At 45.1% G+C, this 20,444-nt stretch overlaps 4 protein-coding genes across 6 annotated transcripts; 2 read left to right on the top strand and 2 right to left on the bottom strand.

Annotated features, from left to right (window-relative positions):
• The first annotated feature begins 1,538 nt into the window (after positions 1 to 1,538).
• Positions 1,539 to 4,300, top strand: LOC136958644 (glutathione S-transferase 3, mitochondrial-like). 2 transcript variants are annotated; one of them, XM_067252689.1, is made up of 7 exons: positions 1,539 to 1,574; positions 1,886 to 1,951; positions 2,262 to 2,383; positions 3,065 to 3,138; positions 3,235 to 3,292; positions 3,402 to 3,474; positions 3,571 to 4,300. In XM_067252689.1, the coding sequence occupies exons 3-7, from the start codon at positions 2,270 to 2,272 to the stop codon at positions 3,714 to 3,716; spliced, it is 465 nt and encodes a 154-aa protein (XP_067108790.1). In that variant the 5' UTR covers positions 1,539 to 1,574; positions 1,886 to 1,951; positions 2,262 to 2,269; the 3' UTR covers positions 3,717 to 4,300. The 2 variants fall into 2 exon arrangements, with proteins under 2 accessions (XP_067108790.1, XP_067108789.1); XM_067252688.1 differs by lacking the exon at positions 1,539 to 1,574 and having other exon boundaries at positions 1,804 to 1,951.
• On the bottom strand, positions 4,297 to 8,380 carry si:ch73-344o19.1 (uncharacterized). Of its 2 annotated transcripts, XM_067252687.1 has the most exons (6): positions 8,244 to 8,380; positions 7,249 to 7,296; positions 6,961 to 7,146; positions 5,950 to 6,255; positions 5,667 to 5,830; positions 4,297 to 5,547 (listed from the first exon to the last, which is right to left on the bottom strand). In XM_067252687.1, the coding sequence occupies exons 1-6, from the start codon at positions 8,308 to 8,310 to the stop codon at positions 5,503 to 5,505; spliced, it is 816 nt and encodes a 271-aa protein (XP_067108788.1). In that variant the 5' UTR covers positions 8,311 to 8,380; the 3' UTR covers positions 4,297 to 5,502. The 2 variants fall into 2 exon arrangements, with proteins under 2 accessions (XP_067108788.1, XP_067108787.1); XM_067252686.1 differs by having other exon boundaries at positions 6,961 to 7,296.
• Positions 8,381 to 8,802: 422 nt separating this feature from the next.
• LOC136958687 (importin-13-like) lies at positions 8,803 to 15,825 on the top strand. Its single transcript, XM_067252755.1, has 22 exons — positions 8,803 to 8,896; positions 9,030 to 9,228; positions 9,968 to 10,093; positions 10,185 to 10,825; positions 10,931 to 11,071; positions 11,187 to 11,328; positions 11,420 to 11,586; positions 11,702 to 11,822; positions 12,051 to 12,198; positions 12,371 to 12,552; positions 12,628 to 12,654; positions 12,789 to 12,923; positions 13,057 to 13,203; positions 13,304 to 13,384; positions 13,480 to 13,617; positions 13,695 to 13,791; positions 14,216 to 14,268; positions 14,361 to 14,427; positions 14,670 to 14,728; positions 14,876 to 14,965; positions 15,168 to 15,349; positions 15,572 to 15,825. Exons 2-22 carry the CDS (start codon positions 9,163 to 9,165, stop codon positions 15,666 to 15,668), a joined length of 2,907 nt encoding a protein of 968 aa, XP_067108856.1. The 5' UTR covers positions 8,803 to 8,896; positions 9,030 to 9,162; the 3' UTR covers positions 15,669 to 15,825.
• Positions 15,826 to 16,345: 520 nt separating this feature from the next.
• On the bottom strand, positions 16,346 to 19,959 carry fzr1b (fizzy/cell division cycle 20 related 1b). The gene is made up of 13 exons (XM_067252756.1): positions 19,870 to 19,959; positions 19,613 to 19,714; positions 19,465 to 19,528; positions 19,201 to 19,328; positions 18,954 to 19,036; positions 18,594 to 18,777; positions 18,366 to 18,431; positions 18,138 to 18,240; positions 17,762 to 17,943; positions 17,381 to 17,614; positions 17,128 to 17,232; positions 16,873 to 16,965; positions 16,346 to 16,769 (listed from the first exon to the last, which is right to left on the bottom strand). Exons 1-13 carry the CDS (start codon positions 19,942 to 19,944, stop codon positions 16,728 to 16,730), a joined length of 1,461 nt encoding a protein of 486 aa, XP_067108857.1. The 5' UTR covers positions 19,945 to 19,959; the 3' UTR covers positions 16,346 to 16,727.
• Between the last annotated feature and the right edge of the window lie 485 nt (positions 19,960 to 20,444).

Raw genomic sequence — 20,444 nt, 5'->3', positions numbered from 1 at the left:
TTTCGCTGATGGCGATGTAGCGCAGGTCAGGAAAGTTAGAAAGGATGCCATATTTCCAAATGGGGCTGCAGATATCCACGAGTTGTTGCTGCAGTCCAAATTAACTAAATCGGACGAGTAGCTGAGCATCACCGGCGGGAGCTCGACCAGCTGAGATGATCAGCTTCCTTATTGCCAGTGGGAAGTTGGAGGGAATCACTGTAAAGTTTTGCTCAGGGCACTGAACCACCAGCTGGTCGTCGCACACAGCGGTCTGGGCAGCCAACAGTGATCTGGTCAAAATCTGGACCTGGGCACTGTCATCAGAATATGTGACCTCGCTGTTACATGGCTGAAGATATGTCTGACACACCAACCAAAACATCTTAGGTGACTTATTTGCGCTTGCCATTTTTAAACAAAAGACTGCTATCACTCAGGTGCGTTGCTAGACATAAAGCTGTACTGGGGCACAGTCCCCTACTCATTATACGTACCGTTCAGGGACGTAAGTTTGTTATCAGCTTTGGTAGGGACATCAATAGTTAATGCGAGCACATTTTTTCCAATAATTTAAGTGCAAATACTGTTTTTTGAGCTTCATGTAATATAATACGTTGGAATCATGTTGTTATTATGTTTGAGGTAAAGATGATAGGTTGGCCTATTATTTATAAATGTTCTTTCGTTTTGTAATGTTTTCTTAGCCTTAATTCTGACTTGCGTGCCGACACCTTATGTGTGTGGCTGCAGTGGCTATTATAGCAAGCATAGAAGAGCTTGGACATTTTTTTACTGTGGCACAGCAGATTAATACTGGGGGTCTGGCGACGACCCTAGCTGTTACCAATTATGAGCATTGTAACATTATTGGTGTTCAGCATACCTGCATGCAAATAAAACTATACTTTGTTTACACAGGAATATACTTTTGACTCTTCCTAGATGTATCACTTAATCTAAGGGCACAACCAGAAGCACTTATTTGTACAATACTTCTCGTTGTTGTGATTCAGAGATTATGTTATTTTGGATAAAAGTGTCAACTAAATTAATAAATGTAAAACTGAGCTGAAAAACGTTTCTAGAAAGGTCCCAATAGGTATATGTCCCAAAGAGGCCAATAATTAATGTATCTAAACTCCAGAAGTGTCTGACTGGTAGAACAAACACACCATGACTCAACAGACGACAGATATAGAAAATCAGGGTAGGGTAGTAAATCTCATGCAATTGTCACTGTGATAGACTCTGCATCCAAGCATTTTATTTTGAGAGAATCAGACTACACAACAGAGTAGCGAAATAGTAAACTCACCATTTTAATTTGTAGTATATGGGCTATCTTAAAAAACTAACTAACATCAATTTTTGAAAGTAGGCTACTTAATGTAGGCCTAGTCTACATTAAGTAGTCAGGTGGCTGAGTGGTTAGGGAATCGGGCTAGTAATCTGAAGGTTGTTGGTTCTGCTGTGTCAAATGACGTTGTGTCTTTGGGCAAGGCACTTCACCCTACTTGCCTCGGGGAGAATGTCCCTGTACTTACTGTAAATCGCTCTGGATAAGAACGTCTGCTAAATGAATACATGTAAATGTAAGTACACTAGGGAAGACTATAGCCTCGTCTACTTAATGTAGACATGTGGATTAAGCTATTGTAAAGTCGATCAATGCAAAGGCAACGAGCGTAAAAGCTTTCCCATTTATCAGAAATTAGTTTAATCTGTAATTAATATATTACTTTTGTAGGCTATATTTCTGTTGGTCTTTTCCCTCGTAAACTATGACCCTCTGATACGGTGAACTGTAACACACTGAAGTAGGGGCGTGCCACGCCATTTGTTTAATACACGACTCTGTAAGCATTTTGCTCCTTCCTAAACTGTTCCTAATCGGGTTTATCAGGTAAAGCCCTGCAGGATTTCGAGTGTTTTGATCGCAGCTGGGACTGTCGTCTACTTGGATGCTGAAGTAAGTAATTCAAATCCACATTTTCGAATTTACATGGCCTTTTCGGCATTGCGATTGAAATGGCAAACAACGTCTTAGTAACTATCACATTTCAATAGAGATCATACTCAGCATTGTTGTTTGACATTCAAGATGCATAGTAGCCTTTAAAATATATACAATAGTCTACATCGTTTGAAATAGCTACCTTAAGCAACCAACTTTCTATTTCACCAACTGCCTGTTTGTAGTGACAGGAGTTATTCAGGAGTAGTTTTCCAGAGTGTTTTGAACATATAGAATAGTAACAAAATGCGTTTAATTCTTTCAGGTAACAGAATGGTGTTATCCAAAGATTATGGATATGTGGCAATCACTGGTGTTGCCAGTATGATTATGATTGGTCACCTTGCCTTAAAAGTTGGTAAAGCACGCAAGAAGTACAAAGTTCACGTAAGTTGTAGGCTTATGTAGCTTCTCTATACACTACATCAAATATATAAAGGTGTCTGCTACACAAAGTGTTTCATTTGACCCAGTGTGTGTATTTTATTTAGTCATTATAAGAAAGCTGTTGAGCGGAAAAGCACAATATTGATCATAGGGGGAAATTGCACATTAAGGTAGGCTACAGGTATCTAAATTATTATACCTGGCCTGTAATGCCCCTGTTGTTTTGAAACAGTCCCTTTTTAATTATATTGATAATGATCTCCTGGTTCCCATCTGACCATCCTGTGGTGTAATACTGATTCTATACCTCCCAACCCTGTAGCTGACCAGTGCCCAAAATGACAAATGCCAATACAGAAACACCAAATACTCTACGTATTCAGAACTCTGAAGGTCTGTTTCTTCACCATCCATTTACTTGAAAATGTGAATTCAGACTATGGTCTGCACCTCTGTTAAGGCAAAAGTTTCTGGAGAAGTGGATCCCTCACTGAGTTTCACCTCCAAAGAATTTTTTCATTTTTCCTGGGAGTTTTTCCTTTTATTCTTGAAGGTTTAGACTGGATATAGGCGCCAATCTGTGAAGCCCTCTGTGACACTGCTCAAAAGGGTTTTACAAATAAAATTCAAATTGATGATCCAAGCCCATTCACAAACTGTTCTGTGTTCTGTTTTGAGCAGTATCCTCAGATGTACAGTGACGACCCAGAGACTGGAGACATCTTCAACTGTATCCAACGGGCACACCTAAACACGTACGTCACCTATGGTCGTTCACTGAATGTATTAAAGAACATGGATGTTTTGTTGTCCCAGTTTAGAATGATCTAGTTCTTAATCGTTCTCTACAGTCTGGAGACGTACCCTGCCTTCCTTTTCTGCCTCGCCGTTGGTGGTCTACATAATCCTGTGAGTTGACATTTGTTCTGTCATCGTGATGTTAGATTGACGTGTCATCTTCTCTATCAAGACATAGCTCTGTACTTGTGTTGTGAATGGCGTGTCTGGTGGGTTTCAGCGGCTGGCCAGTGGTCTTGGGATGGTATGGGTTATAAGCAGGGAGATCTACGCACATGGGTACTCCACTGGAGGTAAGGACTGGCCTGGGATGCAAGACATTATCATCATTATAAGGTTGTCCTATCTAGTTCATTAGAAGGCCCTTTTTCTCCACCTAATTCACCCAGATCCCAAGAAAAGGATGAGAGGCTCGTTTGGTAACCTGGCACTGTTGGGCATGATGCTGACCACAGTCAACTTTGGCAGAACCCTCTTGGGCTGGAGTGGGCCTAGGAGATTCCCTGGGATGAGGGGTGCCTCTTTACCCCTTTAAGGTCCCAACTCAGAGAGAGTTCTACTGTAACAACAAGACAGGAGTGTTTTTTTATGTAGTGTCTTGTTGCCATTGGTAGAACTCCAGAAGGTCCAAATATGGGAAAACCGACTATTGCAATATCATCTTTAAGTGTCAATATCAATATAAATTTTAATATTAACACTTTTAAATAATTACAATTATAATGCATATATTAATGTACTATATGAATGACATTCTGTATGATACTTTGGTCTTGTTCAGTCAGCTTTGATTCAGAAGGGGTGAGAGCTGGGTGGAGATGCAGGCCTGTTTGAAAGGGTTTGCAGGGAGACTTGTTTGCGGTCTGCGAGGGGTGTGGCTGTACTCACTAATCCAAGCTGCATTGTCCAAAGTCCACTTTAACTTGTTTAAACACATTCTATGCAGGCAGTATAAATATATAAAAAAAATATTTTTAAAGATATTAATCCAGCTACCTTTGAACAGACATGAATCAAATGTGAGTTTTTCTTAACACAGGCTCAGATGAAGGTTCAGTACACAGCTTGACACCTTTCCATATTGCATTTATTCATAAACACAATAAACAAACAGATACAGATCACTTCCATTTTATTATGAAAAGGGAAATAATCCTTATACTGTACCTCTAACAGTTAAGCCTGCAACCTTTATTTTACCATATACACCACTTTTGGCACTTACAGGTAAACCACAAGGATCACATTTTAAATAATGTAAGCATAATTTGTTTAGGCACGTGTATCACACAACAAGATAAAGTAACCAAGGAACGTGTCATAATTTCACTTCCCTGTTACTGCATGTCTACTACGGTATTTCAAATTCAAACAAAGTAGTGATTAGCGAGACATTCATAAAATATTGAATAAATAATTTTCCATTGTATACCCAACCAATAATACATGTATACTTAGAAATAACTATTTGATCACAATTTACCAATCCTCTCCTATTAAAACGATGTACATGACTTAAACATGTCTTAGCAAACTTACCTTGCGGGAAATTTAGCAGCGAACAATCACTTTCATTAATTTATATTAAAGATATGGCTTTTTTAAATAAATCAGGTGTTGTCTAGGTTGTGGCCTCTCGCCGTCACACATACTTGTCACATCTGTCTGTCAACTAAAGTAAGACCGAGGATAGTTTAAGACAAACCTACTAGGCATTTTGGTTTGAAAGAGCACTTCTCTCATGTTTGGTCGATTCAAGAACAACATCACACAATATCTCTGTGGTGTTCTTTTGCAACAAGTCTAATTCACTTTGTGTTTAGCTTCATCATGGAATCTACAGCAACATAAAGATTGATCTCATACATATAGCTGTATACTATTTACCTTACCTGTAATACTTATTTACCTTACGTGTGTCTTAATCATGGAGTCTACAACAACATAAAGATTTCCTTTCTTTGTTACAGTAAGCCTATTTGACCTTTTTGAAACAAGACTTCATTACTGCTTACCCTCCACTAGGGGTCAATGTGACTGTGTACATTAAAGTGCTGTGCATTCATAAGGAGGTGGTCTCACGGGAATAAAACAGTTCCCCATTCAGACAAAACATCCCACTTATCGAAGGGAATGATTAGATAGAGCTAATAGGTAAACCATCCAATGAAAGAGGTTTCAGTATTGGTTTGAAGAGCCAGGCCTCGAGCAGGAAACTGCCCGAGCAGGGGATATTGTGGGGAGACTCAAGAGCCTCGAAGGACTTGAAAAATGTCCATACATTGCTATTCTAGAAGTTTTATTGCCTGCAGTTGCTTCCGTCAGTATGTGTATCTGGAGAGTGGCGTGTCCTCCATCAAGTCATCCTAGACAAATGACCCAAACAAGTTCATTAAAGAGTGATTGGCCAATCAAAAATGTCACCTGTTTTTCACATGAACACTCCTCTAAAAGAGACAGACTCGACCAGTTACTGTCAACTCACCATGGGTAGGTCCTGCAGGCTATGGAACTCCGGGTGGTTGGTGCGTTGGCGGAACCTCAGGAAGAGGACGACCGATATGATGGCGGTGGTCACTATGAAGATTGAAACCAGCCCAGCCAGCAGAGGGTCCAGAGGAGAGCTTGGGTGATGTGATAGTTTGGCATCTGGGAGGGAGAAATTGAAACGTGAGGCTGTTGTTTTCGGACTCGACGCACATATACGTCTAGCTCACACAACAACAGCAACAGCTTGTAAACAACCTCTGCCGAGTGCATCAACTCACCTTCGTCTCCAACGTTGAGCTCCGATGGCACCTCCTGGTGGGAGGTTCCTACGGGGGCGTGTGGCTGGGCGGAGGTCTGAGAACTGGCGGTCATGGGGGGTTGGGTGGGGGCTGGGGTGAGGCCCAGCGTGCTGGGAGGGGATGAGGGCTGGGCGGGTGTTACAGCATGGGATGTGGGAGAGGCATTCAGGGTATGTGGGGTCGAGGAGGTTAGCTGGTCTCCAGCGAGGTAAGTGACGCCCCCTGGAGTTGACGTGAGCTCTGCAGGGCTGGAACTCATCAAAGTAGGTGTGGATAAGGAAGTGCCTGGAACAACAGAGAGACGGGGGGAGAGAGGGACGGGGTCAGAAAAGACAAGTAGAGTATGATTGAATCAAAGACAGGCTAGCTGACATCAAATGATGTCATCCAGCTACTATTTGACTGCAAAATGACAGCCGTCATTGTTCCGCAGCAGAAGGCGAAAGGAAGTGAAACAGATTGCAGGCGAAAGAATGAAGTCTGGACGGTGTTATGTCACGTTGTGTTATTTTGGAGGCAAGTGAGGAGGCGTTGGGCAGACACCCGTGCAGCAGTGACAGAGAAAGTTATATTGGTCTCCAGTAAAAAGATCGCTCCTAACACATTCCTCTTTACACTCCTACCACCCAATTCCCATGTGACTTCCCCCAGGCAAGGGGGGGTGAAAGAGACTAGTTCCTGGTTTGCAAGTGGTGGGCCTTGGGCAAGCTTCTCTGTTTGCAAACAAGTACGTTAAGCCGAGTGTGTCAGTCTTTTTTTAGAATGTCCACAGCTTCGCCACATAAACATAGACAGCGACTATACACAACGCTACTTCTGAGCTATGGGTATAACAAAGACAATGAACTGAGGGAAGATGAGATGTTGAAATATCTCACACCCCAGATGATGCAGAGCATCACATTAATACAAACATCAAACTATCGTTTAATATGCAATGCAAATGACCCCTTATTATTTGACATAGGAACATAGTGGTTTAGTAATTACCAGAGACGTGTTCGTTTTCTTCACTTGGAGCAGCAGGGAGGAGTGTGTAAGCAGGATTCGGTTGAGGTGTGGTCATTCCAGGAGTTGTGACCACATCACCACTGTCACCAACATCTGGAATACTCTCTGACTGGAGAAGGCTGTTCCCAACTGTGACATCTGGTTCAGGTGTATCTCCATTTTGGTCTGCAGAGGGCTCATTGGCAGGACTAGACTCAGGCTCTGGGACTGATGAGAAGTTTACTGAGTCCAATGAGGGGACAGGGAATGTAACAGACACACCCTCACCTGGGGTGGAGGATGGGGTAAGGATATGAAGGGGAGCAGAACTGTGACCTACAAGGACAAGATTCATGTTACCACAGAACATACTGGTTTAGTGATTAAGTTACAAGGTGTTAACTACAAGAAAAGACATCTCAAAGTTGAGAAGGTACATGGATACTTTCACAGTGTATTTCTATGGCAGGTCTGTGACACATTCTGTATGACATTTATAACATACTCTAATAAGGCATCTCATAAACATGTGACCATACTCAACACAGTTGGTTATTGTCATATTCACAGTAGACTATATGGAATACTAAATACTTCAAATTTTGTATTGAAGTATATGCATGCATTTATGTAAACTAAAGATTGGACTAACCATATAACATTGATTGTATGGTCTGTTGCATAGGCCTACTGAAGTTATGTAATATATTTCACATTTGGTAGCTTGTGAGTTGCACGAGGCTGTTGCCCAGTCAGGAACACATAATTGGGCCTTTAAGCATGTTTTTGGCCAAACGAATTGATACAGTATTTTTAGATTATAGTCATGTGATGTATCACCTTATTAAAAAACGAAGAATTCGAACATGCAAGTTCGTTGTTAATGTATACAATCGAATGTAAAAGCAAACAAATAATAGATAAGAAACGGTAGCCTATGCAAAGGTTTTTAAAACATGTAACGACATATGACTCATGATTAAAATATAAAATACAACTGTAAATCAGTCATATGCAATTATGCAAGCCAAAGTCTAAAGTTAATCATAGCGACACGTATAAATCAAGATAAAACATCTCAAGCCTGTCCACAGGTTTCCGAGTAAAGAATGGACTCAATGGTAATACACTGCCAAGTAAGATAACATTAGATATCATTTTAGCCTAGGCATTGTCTTTGAACTGTCAACGGAGCATCATGTGATGATATCAAGCTGAATAACGGGACGAAATACCAGCCAGTGGATATTAATTCCACACCACACACACCGATGACACCTTACCCTTTGTCTGCGATGAGCTGGTAAGGACCACCAATGCGCAAAACACTAGCTTAATTTCAAATTTCATCTCATTTGCTTCTCTGGGTGAATACAATGATAAAATAGCTTCAGCTCTCTGTGCATTCGGGAGAGGTTCTTTCCGTTACGTTATTTGACAGGGCACATCATCATCGCTAAAAATATCCCGAGGGTCGGTCAGGAGAAGAAGGGGTGGGGCAGCAAGTGACGCGTTGAGTTAAACAACTCATTGTGGTCATTCCGCAGGGCAAATACGTGCCATATGTTATAGCTTAAAATCCTCTTTTTGTGCCTGTGAAAACTCCAATCTACAATGATATATTCTGACTCTCAACCATGGTTTGCCCCGTTTTCTCCTTGCTGTGGCGCACCCCAATCAGCTGTCAGTGCGTCAGGCGCGCGAATTTGAGGAAGGCTACTTGGCATTCAATGACAGCCTACATATTTATTATTTGTTAGCATGCAATCAGCCATTCATCAACGACAAGTTTATATGTTGTATTTTATAGAATTGGTTTGTCGTGTGTGCGTTATCATTCAAATGCTCAGTAGCTTTTTTTGTATTTCAGAGTTTCCAACAGCCATGTCAATCTCCTGAGTGATTGATGCACATCAACAAAGCAATTCCTCCAGAGGTCAGTGTTGCCCAGTTCCAGTCTCTCACCACCCCAAAATTGATTTGGTTGCTGTAAGTGACCTACTTCATTGGTCAGCACAGTGCCACTGTCATGCATGCCATCAATCTTTACAAATTATTCTTCAAACCAGGCTGCTTTCAAGGGACAATCTCACTGTTACAATATTCAAACCTAAAGAAATATCCTTCGCTGATAGCGGACGGCGCTAGTGGAACCGTGCATTAGACTTCTTCTATTCCTAAACGGGCGTCCCACTCCCGGGGATGGAGCCGCCTAACAGCCCGGCGCAGAGTCCCGTGTCAGAGTTAACTGTGGACAATGTAGAGTCGGTAAGTCAAACTGTCTAAATGTTGAGATTCGAGTTCTTCAATAGATTTAGCCTACATATAATGTATAATGTATAATGGAATCCAATGTTTCCATTATAGCCTACATGATCGTTAAAACAACTTGTTCAGCTTAAACAGTAGCTTGACAATGACAAATTATTATACAACACAATAAATACGTTTATAAGTATACATTTTCGTGGGTAATGTGAGACTTTCATCACATTTCTCAAGCTAAATCAAAGAAAATATTGTATTCTATTATGATTGATCCGTTAGATGTGAAGACAGGAGAACACATTTGCATGTGTAGTTGGACATGGGACTTCTTCAAGGGAAGGGGCAGTTGTAATATGATCTCAGTTACAAGCATGCTGGGCTAATTATAACCAGTGCCATGTGCTTGGGATTAGTTGCTATGAACAACACAGTACAGTTCACCCCCAATGATTGCTCATTCTATGGTAATCCTCTTCTTGTTCTTTTCCTGAATTATATCAGTGGCTAAAATCAATGCTTTGAAATGAGGTGAAATTAATATTCCAAAATGTTTTTTTCTGTAGTACTAAGCTCTATTATACATACGTTTATTAGAAATTCTTACTGTGTCCCTCTGTATTCTAAACAACCAGCCCCCTGACAACATTTTGATGAGTCAGACGGGACATTACTCTAATCGGGGGTCAGAATTTCTCACTGCAGTGACTCTTCTCTGACCCTGGTCTTGCTATCCTGCCAGGCCCTCCATCAGCTGTACTATGACCCAGACATGGAGCACAAGAACATGGCCCAGAAGTGGCTGACTCAGGCCCAGGCTTCTCCCCAGGCCTGGCACTTCTGTTGGGCTCTGCTCAGCCCTGACAAGGTGCGCTAGGTCCTAATCTTAGTCCAATCCAAATTGTATATCCTTTCTGATCTCACGTGTAGCTCTCCTTCCTTCTCCTCTGTGAAAATAGCTCCCAGAGATCCAGTTCTTTGGTGCCAGCACCCTGCACACTAACATCTCCCGCCGCTGGGGTGACCTCCCCGTGGAGCAGCACCAGAGCCTGAGGATGCAGCTCCTCTCCCACATCTCCCATTTCTCCTCGGGGCCCAAGATGGTGCTCACCAGGCTGTGTGTAGCCCTGGCCTCGATGGCCCTCCACACCATGCCCCAGACCTGGCCCCAAGCTGTGGCAGATATGGTGAGGGTCTTCCAGCCAGAGGAGCCAGGAAGCGGTGAGGGTGATGCAGGGACAGAGGGGGGGGACCCTCATGCCCACTGTCTGGCCTTGCTGGAGCTCCTCACAGTGCTGCCTGAGGAGTTCCAGAGCTCCCGGCTCCCTCAGGCTCGCAAGGCCCAGCTGAGGGAGGCCATGGCTGGGGAGTGGGCCGTGGTGTGCCCCCTGCTTCGTCGGCTGCTCCAGAGGCAGGACACCCCGGGGGAGGTGAAGGAACGGGTGCTGCGCTGCCTGTCCAGCTGGGTGGGGCTGGATGTACCGCTGGGGGAAAGTGAGGGGCTTGTCCAGGATTGCTTTGTGGCGTTGTCAGACCCGGAGCTCTTTGACTCAGCTGTGGAGACCATCGTCAGTGCTATCTCACAGCCTGACTGCCAGAGGTGAGGGACTGAGTCATTTGAAACATGCACACACACATAGACACACAAATGAGGACACACACACGTTCACTTTTAATAGAAGTTTCTGTATGTGTGTGTGTGAAGGTACACAGACTCTCTGGTGAACCTGATGCCTCTGGTTCTGGGGCTTCATGACCAGCTCAAGGCCGCAGCGCAGGACGGGGACATGGAGACGTCCCACGGAATCTGCCGCATAGCTGTCGCTCTCGGGGAGACACACTCCAGGTACACACTGCCTTTCACACACACACAAGCGCCAGATATACACTGGATGCTATTTCGTTCGAGCTCACAGTCGTTTTGTTTTGTTCCCCCGGACGTGGATATGTGCTGGAGACAGGACACTGTTGAAGCAGGTGGAGCATTGGCAAGGATACCTGGCTTTGGTCAACATGATCCTGTTCTGTACTGGCATCCCTGGACATTACCCTGTCAGTGAGACCACCAGCTCCCTCACACTCACCTTCTGGTACACTCTGCAGGTGTGTGTATGTGTTAGTGTTAGTTTGTCTTTGTGTTTGTGTGTTGGTCACCAACGTTGAAGTAGTAGAGGTTTGTGTTTGTGTGTTCCAGGATGATATCCTTTCATTTGAGGAGGAGAAGCAGGCAGTGTATCTGCAGGTTTATAGACCGGTCTACTTCCAGTTGGTGGATGTGCTACTGCACAAGGCCCACTTCCCCTCGGAAGAAGAGTACAGTTCCTGGTCCTCTGACGACAAGGAACAGTTCAGGATCTACAGGTAAATAGGAAGTCAGCATGAAGTCAACAGGAAGTCATCAAGACGTTTTGGAAATAGTTTAGCTTGAGTTTGAGCCATATGAACCATATGCTTTGCCATACGTTTTGTCTAATAGAGTTGACATTTCCGACACTCTGATGTATGTGTACGAAATGCTGGGCGCGGAGCTTCTCAGTAACCTCTACGATAGGCTGGGCAGACTGTTGATGGACACTGAGAGACCCGCAAGCTGGCAGGTCAGTTCCACTCTCTACTTGTATACCTATCCACATATCAGCCATTAGAAACAGTACAAAGAGAAGTTGTATGTCTCTTTTGGCTACAATCATTATTCTTATTTGTATTACTATTTCATGTTTTTCCCGTCAACCTGTTCAGTATCACTGTCTAGTCAATTTCAAGGATTCTTCTATCTGCGTGTTACTCCTTTTTATGTCCTTCCTTCCTCTGTCTTCTTCTCCTAGGACACTGAGGCTCTGCTGTTTGGCTTCCAGTCCATAGCAGAGACCATTGACGTCAACTACTCTGACGTTATCCCAGGCCTCGTTGCCCTTATCCCTCGGATCAGCATCGGCAACATCCAGCTGGCTGACACGGTCATGTACACCATAGGTAGGCAGACCTTTACTGCTGCATCTAGGGATACAGATGTCCAAGTCAAATCAAATTCAATCAAACTTTATTTGAATAGACATTCTAGATATTTTTGTCCAACCTTGTGCTCTCTGTCTCTGTCTTTAAAGCCTTCCTTCTTTCTTCCTCCTCTCTTTCTGTCATACTCCAGGCTCCCTGGCTGAATGGCTAGCAGACCACCCTGTGATGTTGGGCAATGTATTACCCATGGTGCTCCAGGGCTTGGTGAAGGCGGAGCTTTCTGTGTCCAGCGTGTCCACTCTGAAGAGGATCTGCAGGGAGTGTCGCCACGACCTTGGACCCTATGCTCAAGACATCCTTGCGGTGTCGCAGGTGGGTGGCTGACTGTTTATGTTATTGTCATGTTTCAGTAGTTATCCAGGATACTGATCCAGGCTTTTTTCACAGGATGTGCTGATCAAGGAAATCCACAAGGTCAGTACAAAAACCTTGAAACCTCCAAATCCATTTTCCTAATCCGATCACCTAATAATACACAGTATATAATAATACATATCATCTAAGATAGACCATTGTGTGTGTACATGTGTGTGTGTGCGGGTACGCAGAGCAGCCAGTGCATGTGGCTCATGCAGGCCCTGGGCTTCCTCCTGTCTGCCCTCCCCGTGGAGAAGATCCTGGGCAGCCTGCACTCCCTCATCAGTCCTCACATCCAGAGGCTGGACGCTGTGTCCCACCAGGAGGTACGGATAGACCCACAGCTCGCTGCCCCAGACCAAGCTACTACACATGGGAACCATGGGGCTTATACTAAGTAGAGCTATGAATGGTCGACACACTGAACTGCTTGTCTTTGTTGCCTCATTATGTTCACAGCCCAGCCCTGCTAACAAGCTGTCAATCATACACATCCTGGAAATGCTCTCCAGTCTGTTCACCACGCTAGATGTCAACAGACAGGGCGGAGACTCAGAGGGCGCATCCCAGGCCACACCCACTGCTACCCAGGCGAGCCCCAACCCTGTGAGTCCACCAATAGAAACCCTGGAGCCTTAGATCAGGTATGGCGAGTCCCTCTGACATCATCGTAGACCTTTTGGTTTTTCTTCTTCACATGTCTCAGGTGGTGGTGGTGCTACAGGAAGTGTTCTCTCTGATCCAGACCATACTGAGCAAGTGGCTCAGCGACCCTGAGGTGGTGGAGGTTAGTCTAGTGTAAACAACACGGGATGGTGAATGTTTATGTGTAGTGCGATCTGTGTGAACGTGGCCCTGACAGCGTGACCGTGTCTCTCCCAGGCCGTGTGTGGGGTGTTTGAGAAGTCTGTGCGGACCCTCCTCCATGGCTTTGCTCCCATGGTGGCCCAGCTGAGCGAGATGCTGGGCCAGATCTACAGCGCCTTCCCACAAGCCTCTGCTCTTGACCTCACACGGCAGGTGGGACCTCCAGACTTCAGATGGGACTATGGTCCGACACTCAATCCCTTTAGATAATAATCTGACTTTTGTTGCAGATGGTACACATATTTGCAGGAGAGAAGGGCCATTTCCTTCCTATCCAAGGGCTTATTGAACTGGTCACATCAACTACACTCTCCATTTTCCAGCAAGGTAAGAGAGAGTGAAGAGTGAGGGATGGTCAAACCTGTATTTAATGCAGGAGATCCTTCTTGTAAATACAGAAATGTTTGCTTTAGGCCCCACACAAGTAGAATAATGAGTTCTTTGAGATTTCCAAATTATTTTTATTTTCAACTGTACTTTATATTTTGTATGTAATACTTAAATGTAGCAATGTATATTGTTGTTGAATTGTGTTATGCAACGTATGTTATGTTTTGTAATGTATGTAAGGGCCTCATAATGTAGCCTCCCTGCTAACATGTACAGTAAGTGAAAAATATAAAGACAGTTATTGAGAAAGATAAACATCTCCCTGGGAGGTAACATCTTGGATGCCTCATCCATCTTTTATATTGCTATGTCATGTTGCATGTTTGGTCACCACTGGTTTCTGAATGTCTTTATTCTGTAGGTCCCAGGGATCATCCAGATATTGCCGAGTCATTTATGCAACTCCACGCACAGGTTCGGTTTGTGTATTGCTGTCTCACTGACTACATGATCTATACTGTGTGTTCAGGATCAACCATGGTGTGCATGCGTGTTCTTGATTCAAGGTACTCAAAAGGAAACCGGATGTGTACCTGTCCAGCCATCTTGATGTCAAAGCGCTATTCTACTGTGGTAAGTATCACTTTGTGTGGACAACATTTAGTCTGTAGCAGGATGTCTCGAAGCAATGGTGGACTCACAAATTGTGAAACTTGCTGCTTCTGGAGTTCTACTTTAAATAGCTGCTGTCATCTGTCTGTCCTCAGGTAAACATATAGCTTTCAGTTCCTTTTTCTTAGATCTGGAAGCCACTGTTAAGCTTGGCTGACAACCGCAGTCTAACCATGGCTGACAACTCGTATCTGTTTCCCCAGGAGTCCTGTCCCTCAAGTTCCCAGAGACGCCCACAGTGAAGTCAGCCGCCATGTTCTTTGTAAGGAAAACGAAACAAGCTCCTTGTCTCTCTGGTTTAAGCTACTCTACCCTTTCACATAGTGTACCCTATCGTGTAAATGTAATGTAAACAACTCTATATCAATAGTACCATCTGATGTTGTGTAATCTGGCCATTCCCACCCAGACAGAGCTGGTGCCACACTGTGGAGACATTCCCCCAGTGGGACAGGTGCTACAGAGAGATGGGAAACTTCTTATCCTGTCCATCCTTGAGGTGAGACACTTACTGGCCTTCATGAGAGTGTAATCCATGCTAAACAAATATTTTGTTTGCCAATACTCACCCTTGGAATGTGTTTAAATACTCATCCATCCATCCCTCCACTTCTTAACCAATTCATGAATGTGCCTCGTCGAGCATTGGATGACATCCAGGTGACGGAGTCTATCATTGCGTTTTTCTCTCCTGTTTCCAGGCTGTTGGAGGCCAGTCCCCGCGCAGCCTGACGGAGCACTTCTCAGAGGTGCTGTTCTGTCTGAACAGATACTGCCCTGCTCTGTTGGCCCAGTGGCTGAAGGACGGACTACAAACCCCAGGTTTCCCCTCTGCCCAGGTGTCAATGGAGCAGAAAGAGGCTTTTAGTGAGCACCTCCTCAGGTAAATGGTGTTGCTGGGCAACACTATGATATTTTTTTTTACTGGGTTACATATCTAGCACAGTGATGTCAGAGCTGTAAGCTGTCTGTCACTCCAGCAAACGCGCAACTCTCATGCTCATTCCAACCTCCATGACCCATTCTTAGGCAGGACATTTAGGGAGCCATGGAATTTCCAGTAAATGTAGAAAGTGTATGAAGGCATCTTCTCTTTAACTCTCAGGGAACAGAGCGACAAGAGACGTGTGAAGGAGATATTGAAAGAGTTTTCACTGCAGTGTCGAGGCCTGCCTGGAACTGGATACACTTTGGAATATTAGCCTTCTTGCTCATCAGACAAGACTGGACCTTTGTACACACACCCTCCCCGGGCTACGCACATAAGTGAAGAAGAGGATGACACCTTTTGTTATGATAGGAACAGAGAGCAGGGGACCTTTTATTAGTGTACGGAGTGTTAGTATGACTATTAGGAATCCTTATGAAATGATGCTAGTTTATGTTGCAAATGAACCAGTGAGGCTACTGTTCTTTAATTTTACAGGACCTTTTATTAACCATGCCACACCAAGTTGGCATTACAAGCAGACGACATTTACCAGCAATATCGCCACAAGAACTTACGATGGCCTAAAGATGTGGCAATTCAGAGCCCACCTTATGAATTCTTAACGTGAGGGCCAGAAATAAATACAAATGTTTGTTGATAGCATGTGGTGTTGAGTATGTGATAAGTTAACATTTGATAAAAGTTGAGGTCCAAAGAACCTTTTCTATAGGACCCACTGTATGTACTGAATGTGATTTTATGAGACAAGCATGTATAAGATAAAACAGGCAAAAATAAACACAACAGACTCTCTGCAGCTGCATGGGCAGGCTGACTGTTGGTGTACTCTTTTATTACATTGTCTCCTTAGGACACTAGGGTCAAAGTTCATATATTATCAAAATATAGAAATTCCCCTAGGCCACAGTTTTCAAGAACTTGCTCTCTCTCCAAAATATAAAGTAAAGGATTAGAAACATAACACCTTAATGAGAAAGTGTGTATACATATCTTACACTCTCATTAATCTCTCTGTATATCTTTTCCAAAACATAATAAACATTTGTAGAACATCCACAAGATGAGAAATTGGACAGACCGTGCACATAATGTCCGGACTAGGCTGTTTTTATCATTATTGACATCACTTTTGAGAAGATAGTAGCCGCAGGTCGAAGGTGGATGTCCTCGGTAAAAAAGGTGGATTTTGTAGGGATGGTTGGTGCAGCGACAGTGTTTCTAGAAGGTTCTAAGCAGAATGGGAGAGGTAGCATAGAGGTCCAACACACCTCTGACCCTGTCTGCTCCAGGCACAGCACCCACCCTGACACTACCGTATCCTCGTAAAGAGGTTCAACACAGACTTGGACTCCTGAGGGCAAAAAAAATCGATGATACATTCGCTTTTTTGATCATAAGATTCAAAAGCTAAGCTGGAGATCCAAATGTGAAGGTTGCTGTGGAGGACACTGTACCTTGGTGCAGCGCGTTTTACTAAAGACGTTCCAGAAGCGCAACGTCTCGTCGCCGGCGCCCGTCACGATGGCCTCGCCGTCTGGTGACACGGCCTGTGGAGGAAGGCGACGGGACGGCAGTTTACTGCGTAGGACACGAACGGAGACTTTTCGCTAATGCGTAAAGTGTTCACGACACCTTTATGAAACCTGATTTTTTTTTTTTTTACCAACTCATCGTGGCATTCACAATCTACCAGTTACCTCCAGTCTTACCAGGTAGAGCACCCTGTAGGAGTGTCCTGTCAGCTTGGCCACCTGGGTCAGCGAGGGGTACTTCCACACCAGGATCTGGTTCTGGGAGTAGCCGTGAGTGCTCACCTGGAAGATACACCCAAGCCAACCAATGAATCACCCGGTGTGTTCCTTCCATTGGTGTCTGTCTACCTTGAACTACTAAAGATCCATAGCATAGGATTCTACAGCCTTGAGGGTGGCGCTATGAGTTATGACCGTGTTGGTTCCTCACCAGCTCGTTGGCATGCTTGGACCAGGCCAGGTTGCAGACCTGGGAGCCCGTGTCGGTGCTTTGCAGCGACTGGCCCGTCAGAGTGTTCCAGAAGCGTAGGCAGCGGTCGGCCGTACCCCCGCCGGACGCCAGCAGGCCGTGCTGGTGGGGGGACCAGGCGATGGCCTTCACCGCCGCCAGGTGGTCGCTGTACTGCTGCACCGGGAGCAGGCTGGAGCTGTTCCACACCAACAGCTGAGCAGGGAGGACAAAGGGAAGGGTTTCACAAAGGGCTGCGTTTACCACCACAAATACTGCTGGAATCCGAAACGTCCTTTCATCGATCCTATGGGAGCCGTGGGTGAGGTCCTCCCACCAGTGTAGCTGATCCATTCTCCTCACCTTGTTGTCATTGCCACCAGAGGCTAGATGCTGGTGGTCTGGGGACCACTTGAGACCACACACCTCCTGCCTGTGACCCTGGAGCCTCCTCTCAGCAGAGGAAGGGGTGCGCACGTCCCTCTGGAGGATCACCCTGTCTCTGCTGCCTGACGACAGCTGGTCCCCGTTCCAGGCCAGGGCTCCTGGACACACACAAGGAGCCAAACAGGAGGGAGAACAAGGAGAGAGTTAGGGTACCTATTTTTGTCCATAACTGTACTTGGAAAAGGAAGCCTCGTCGTCCACAAGGCTGCATGAGACTTATCACGACAAACACACAAAATCCCGACGCTGCCACCCACGCCAACCAGCTTTGATCCCAGCATGCATCACTGACCCACGCGTGCCGAGTGTCCCTCTAGGCTGGTCAGTTTCCTCCCTCCTGCTGCATCCCATATCTGTACATAGCCCTTATGGGTTCCCACGGCAACAAGGCTCCCCTGAGAGGTAGAAAAGGAAGAAGAAGAAACAAAGTTGAAAAAACTGTGAAAAAGTGTGGGGGGAAAACACTGTCCACTAAACAGACGTGTGCATATTCAGTGTGTTTGCAGTCGTGTTGACTCACCCTCTCGTTCCAACACACTGATGTCACAGAGTCCCCATCCACTGAGAGGTCACACAGTCTCGTCACCTACAAAGTGAAATACAAGGACGGAACATGAGCCATCGCTTACAAGCTCTATAAATATCCTCTTCACTCTGTTATTGCAAATCAAGGTCTTTTTTTTCTTGGGACAGGTGGTGGTTGTAAACAGAGCCCGCTACCTTTCCAGGCCTTTGCGGCCTCTCTCACCTGACTGGTGCAGGCGCTCCACAGGTACACACAGGCCCCCAGGCCCACACTCAGCAGGTTGCCAGCCGACCAGTCCACTAGATTGAGGTAGAAGTCGTCCTGTAGCTCTGGTGCGTCCAGCACTTTGAAGGGAATCTTGGAGATTTTGCGGGCTGGCTTTCGAGGAGAGCGGAGCAGCTTGTGACTGCAGAGACAAGAACAATAAAGGGATAACATTGACCACAAAGTCAAACGACTCAAATTACGGAATTTGTGTGTCGTGAGACTGCCATAAACATTTAGTAAACCGAGGCAGGACATTTAAAGCATGCGTAAGGGTATTCTGTCATTTAAAACAGCACAGATCACTCAGTACTACACCTCTTGTTGCTGAGTGGAGAGAGGGAGTACGGTGAGACATCATTAGCACCGTCGAAAGGCACTCTCTTAGTGTGGACAGTGTACTGAGGACAACAGACCCACAGTGTCAGTCAGACACATGGTACAAAACCTTCACTTAAAATACAGGGCAGATGACGACAGCAAGCGTCACCTTATTGTATTTGGGTGAGAAACACGGAGGGCGGTGTTAAGGAGCACTGGGTCTGGAGCCCGTCAGAGTTCTCACCCTAAAGAGGCTGCGACTGTGTGGGGACAGGACCGTGTGTCTGCGGTCATCTGAGTGGGGGTCAGGGACCACCTCTATGCCCGCGCCCAGCAACTCGTTCCTCAGCAAGGCTGCATAGGCCACAGCATCTACAAGTGAGGCGGAAAAAGAGGGGGCAGAGATGGAAAGAGAGGTGAGTCCTTTATCTGCACTGAGGGTGCCATAACACATGGATATGTGGAACATTCTAGAGCTTGTGCTGATGTTGATGTGATGAATTTCTACCTTTTCCCGTGTCTGAACCTGTGTCTTTCCCTCTCTGGTTTTGATTGGGAGATCGACAGTTTTCCTGTGTGGGAAGATGGAAAAGTAGTATGGGTGAATGTGACCGTGACAGGACAGCAAAAAGTATCAGTACAGAGGTGTAGCTTACGTTGGCATAGTGGAAGTTGATACTCCAGTTGCTTCCGGCGCGGGTGGGAATGAAGCGATCTCCTGACTTGACACTTACTGGACTGCATGTGGCACCTTCCAACTATAATGGGCAGAGAGGCACAAATGGTTAACAATAACTGCTCCTCTTTTTAAGGTTACATAGGCTTTTTTTCTTTCTTTTTTTGGAATTCTAGTCTAGTCCTTAGATACAGAGTTATTGCTTCCAGTACCTTCACACGTTTTGTAATCACTTACTTTAGCAAGCTGACTCTCTGGCAGATTTTGATGGTTGATTTGCCTGAGCAGCCGTCTCTCGTATTCCTGGTCCATCGCTACCTTACCACTGCCAAGTGTCTCTGGTCTCCCCCCCACCCCCGGTCCCCCCCTTGAACCGTCACTCCCTTTTCCTCAGTCTGCACACGGAGACCCCCTTTGGCCTCCCATCCCTGAGGAAAGGAATTGAATTATGTTTCCAAAGTGGGGCAAAGATAGAAAGACGTTTTGTCAGCCAGCTCAGCACATTATGCACCAGCTTAGGTGCTGGACCTCCTGCAAGTCAGTGATGACAATAAATATACTTATTTTAAGCCGGACAGTGTGTGTGTGTGTGTTGCGGTTTGAAAGACAGTCACACTGTTGTCATGGTTGCTATCATTCCCCAGTAAACAATAAAACCATACACCGTAGCTGTCTAGCTAAATGCAGTAAGCTGACTCATATAAGAAGATCATTCTTACCCTCTCTGCTCAAGTAAAAAACAAACGTATTGACATTCTTGGGGCTGTAGTAGTGTAGACAACAATGCAACGTCACTTTAGTTTTCCTGTCAA

The sequence above is a fragment of the Osmerus mordax genome, chromosome 16 (genome assembly GCF_038355195.1).
Source record: "Osmerus mordax isolate fOsmMor3 chromosome 16, fOsmMor3.pri, whole genome shotgun sequence".
NCBI classification, from domain to species: domain Eukaryota; kingdom Metazoa; phylum Chordata; class Actinopteri; order Osmeriformes; family Osmeridae; genus Osmerus; species Osmerus mordax.
The sequence above is the reverse complement of the archived record's forward strand: the minus strand, read 5'-3'. Positions and strand labels throughout refer to the sequence as shown.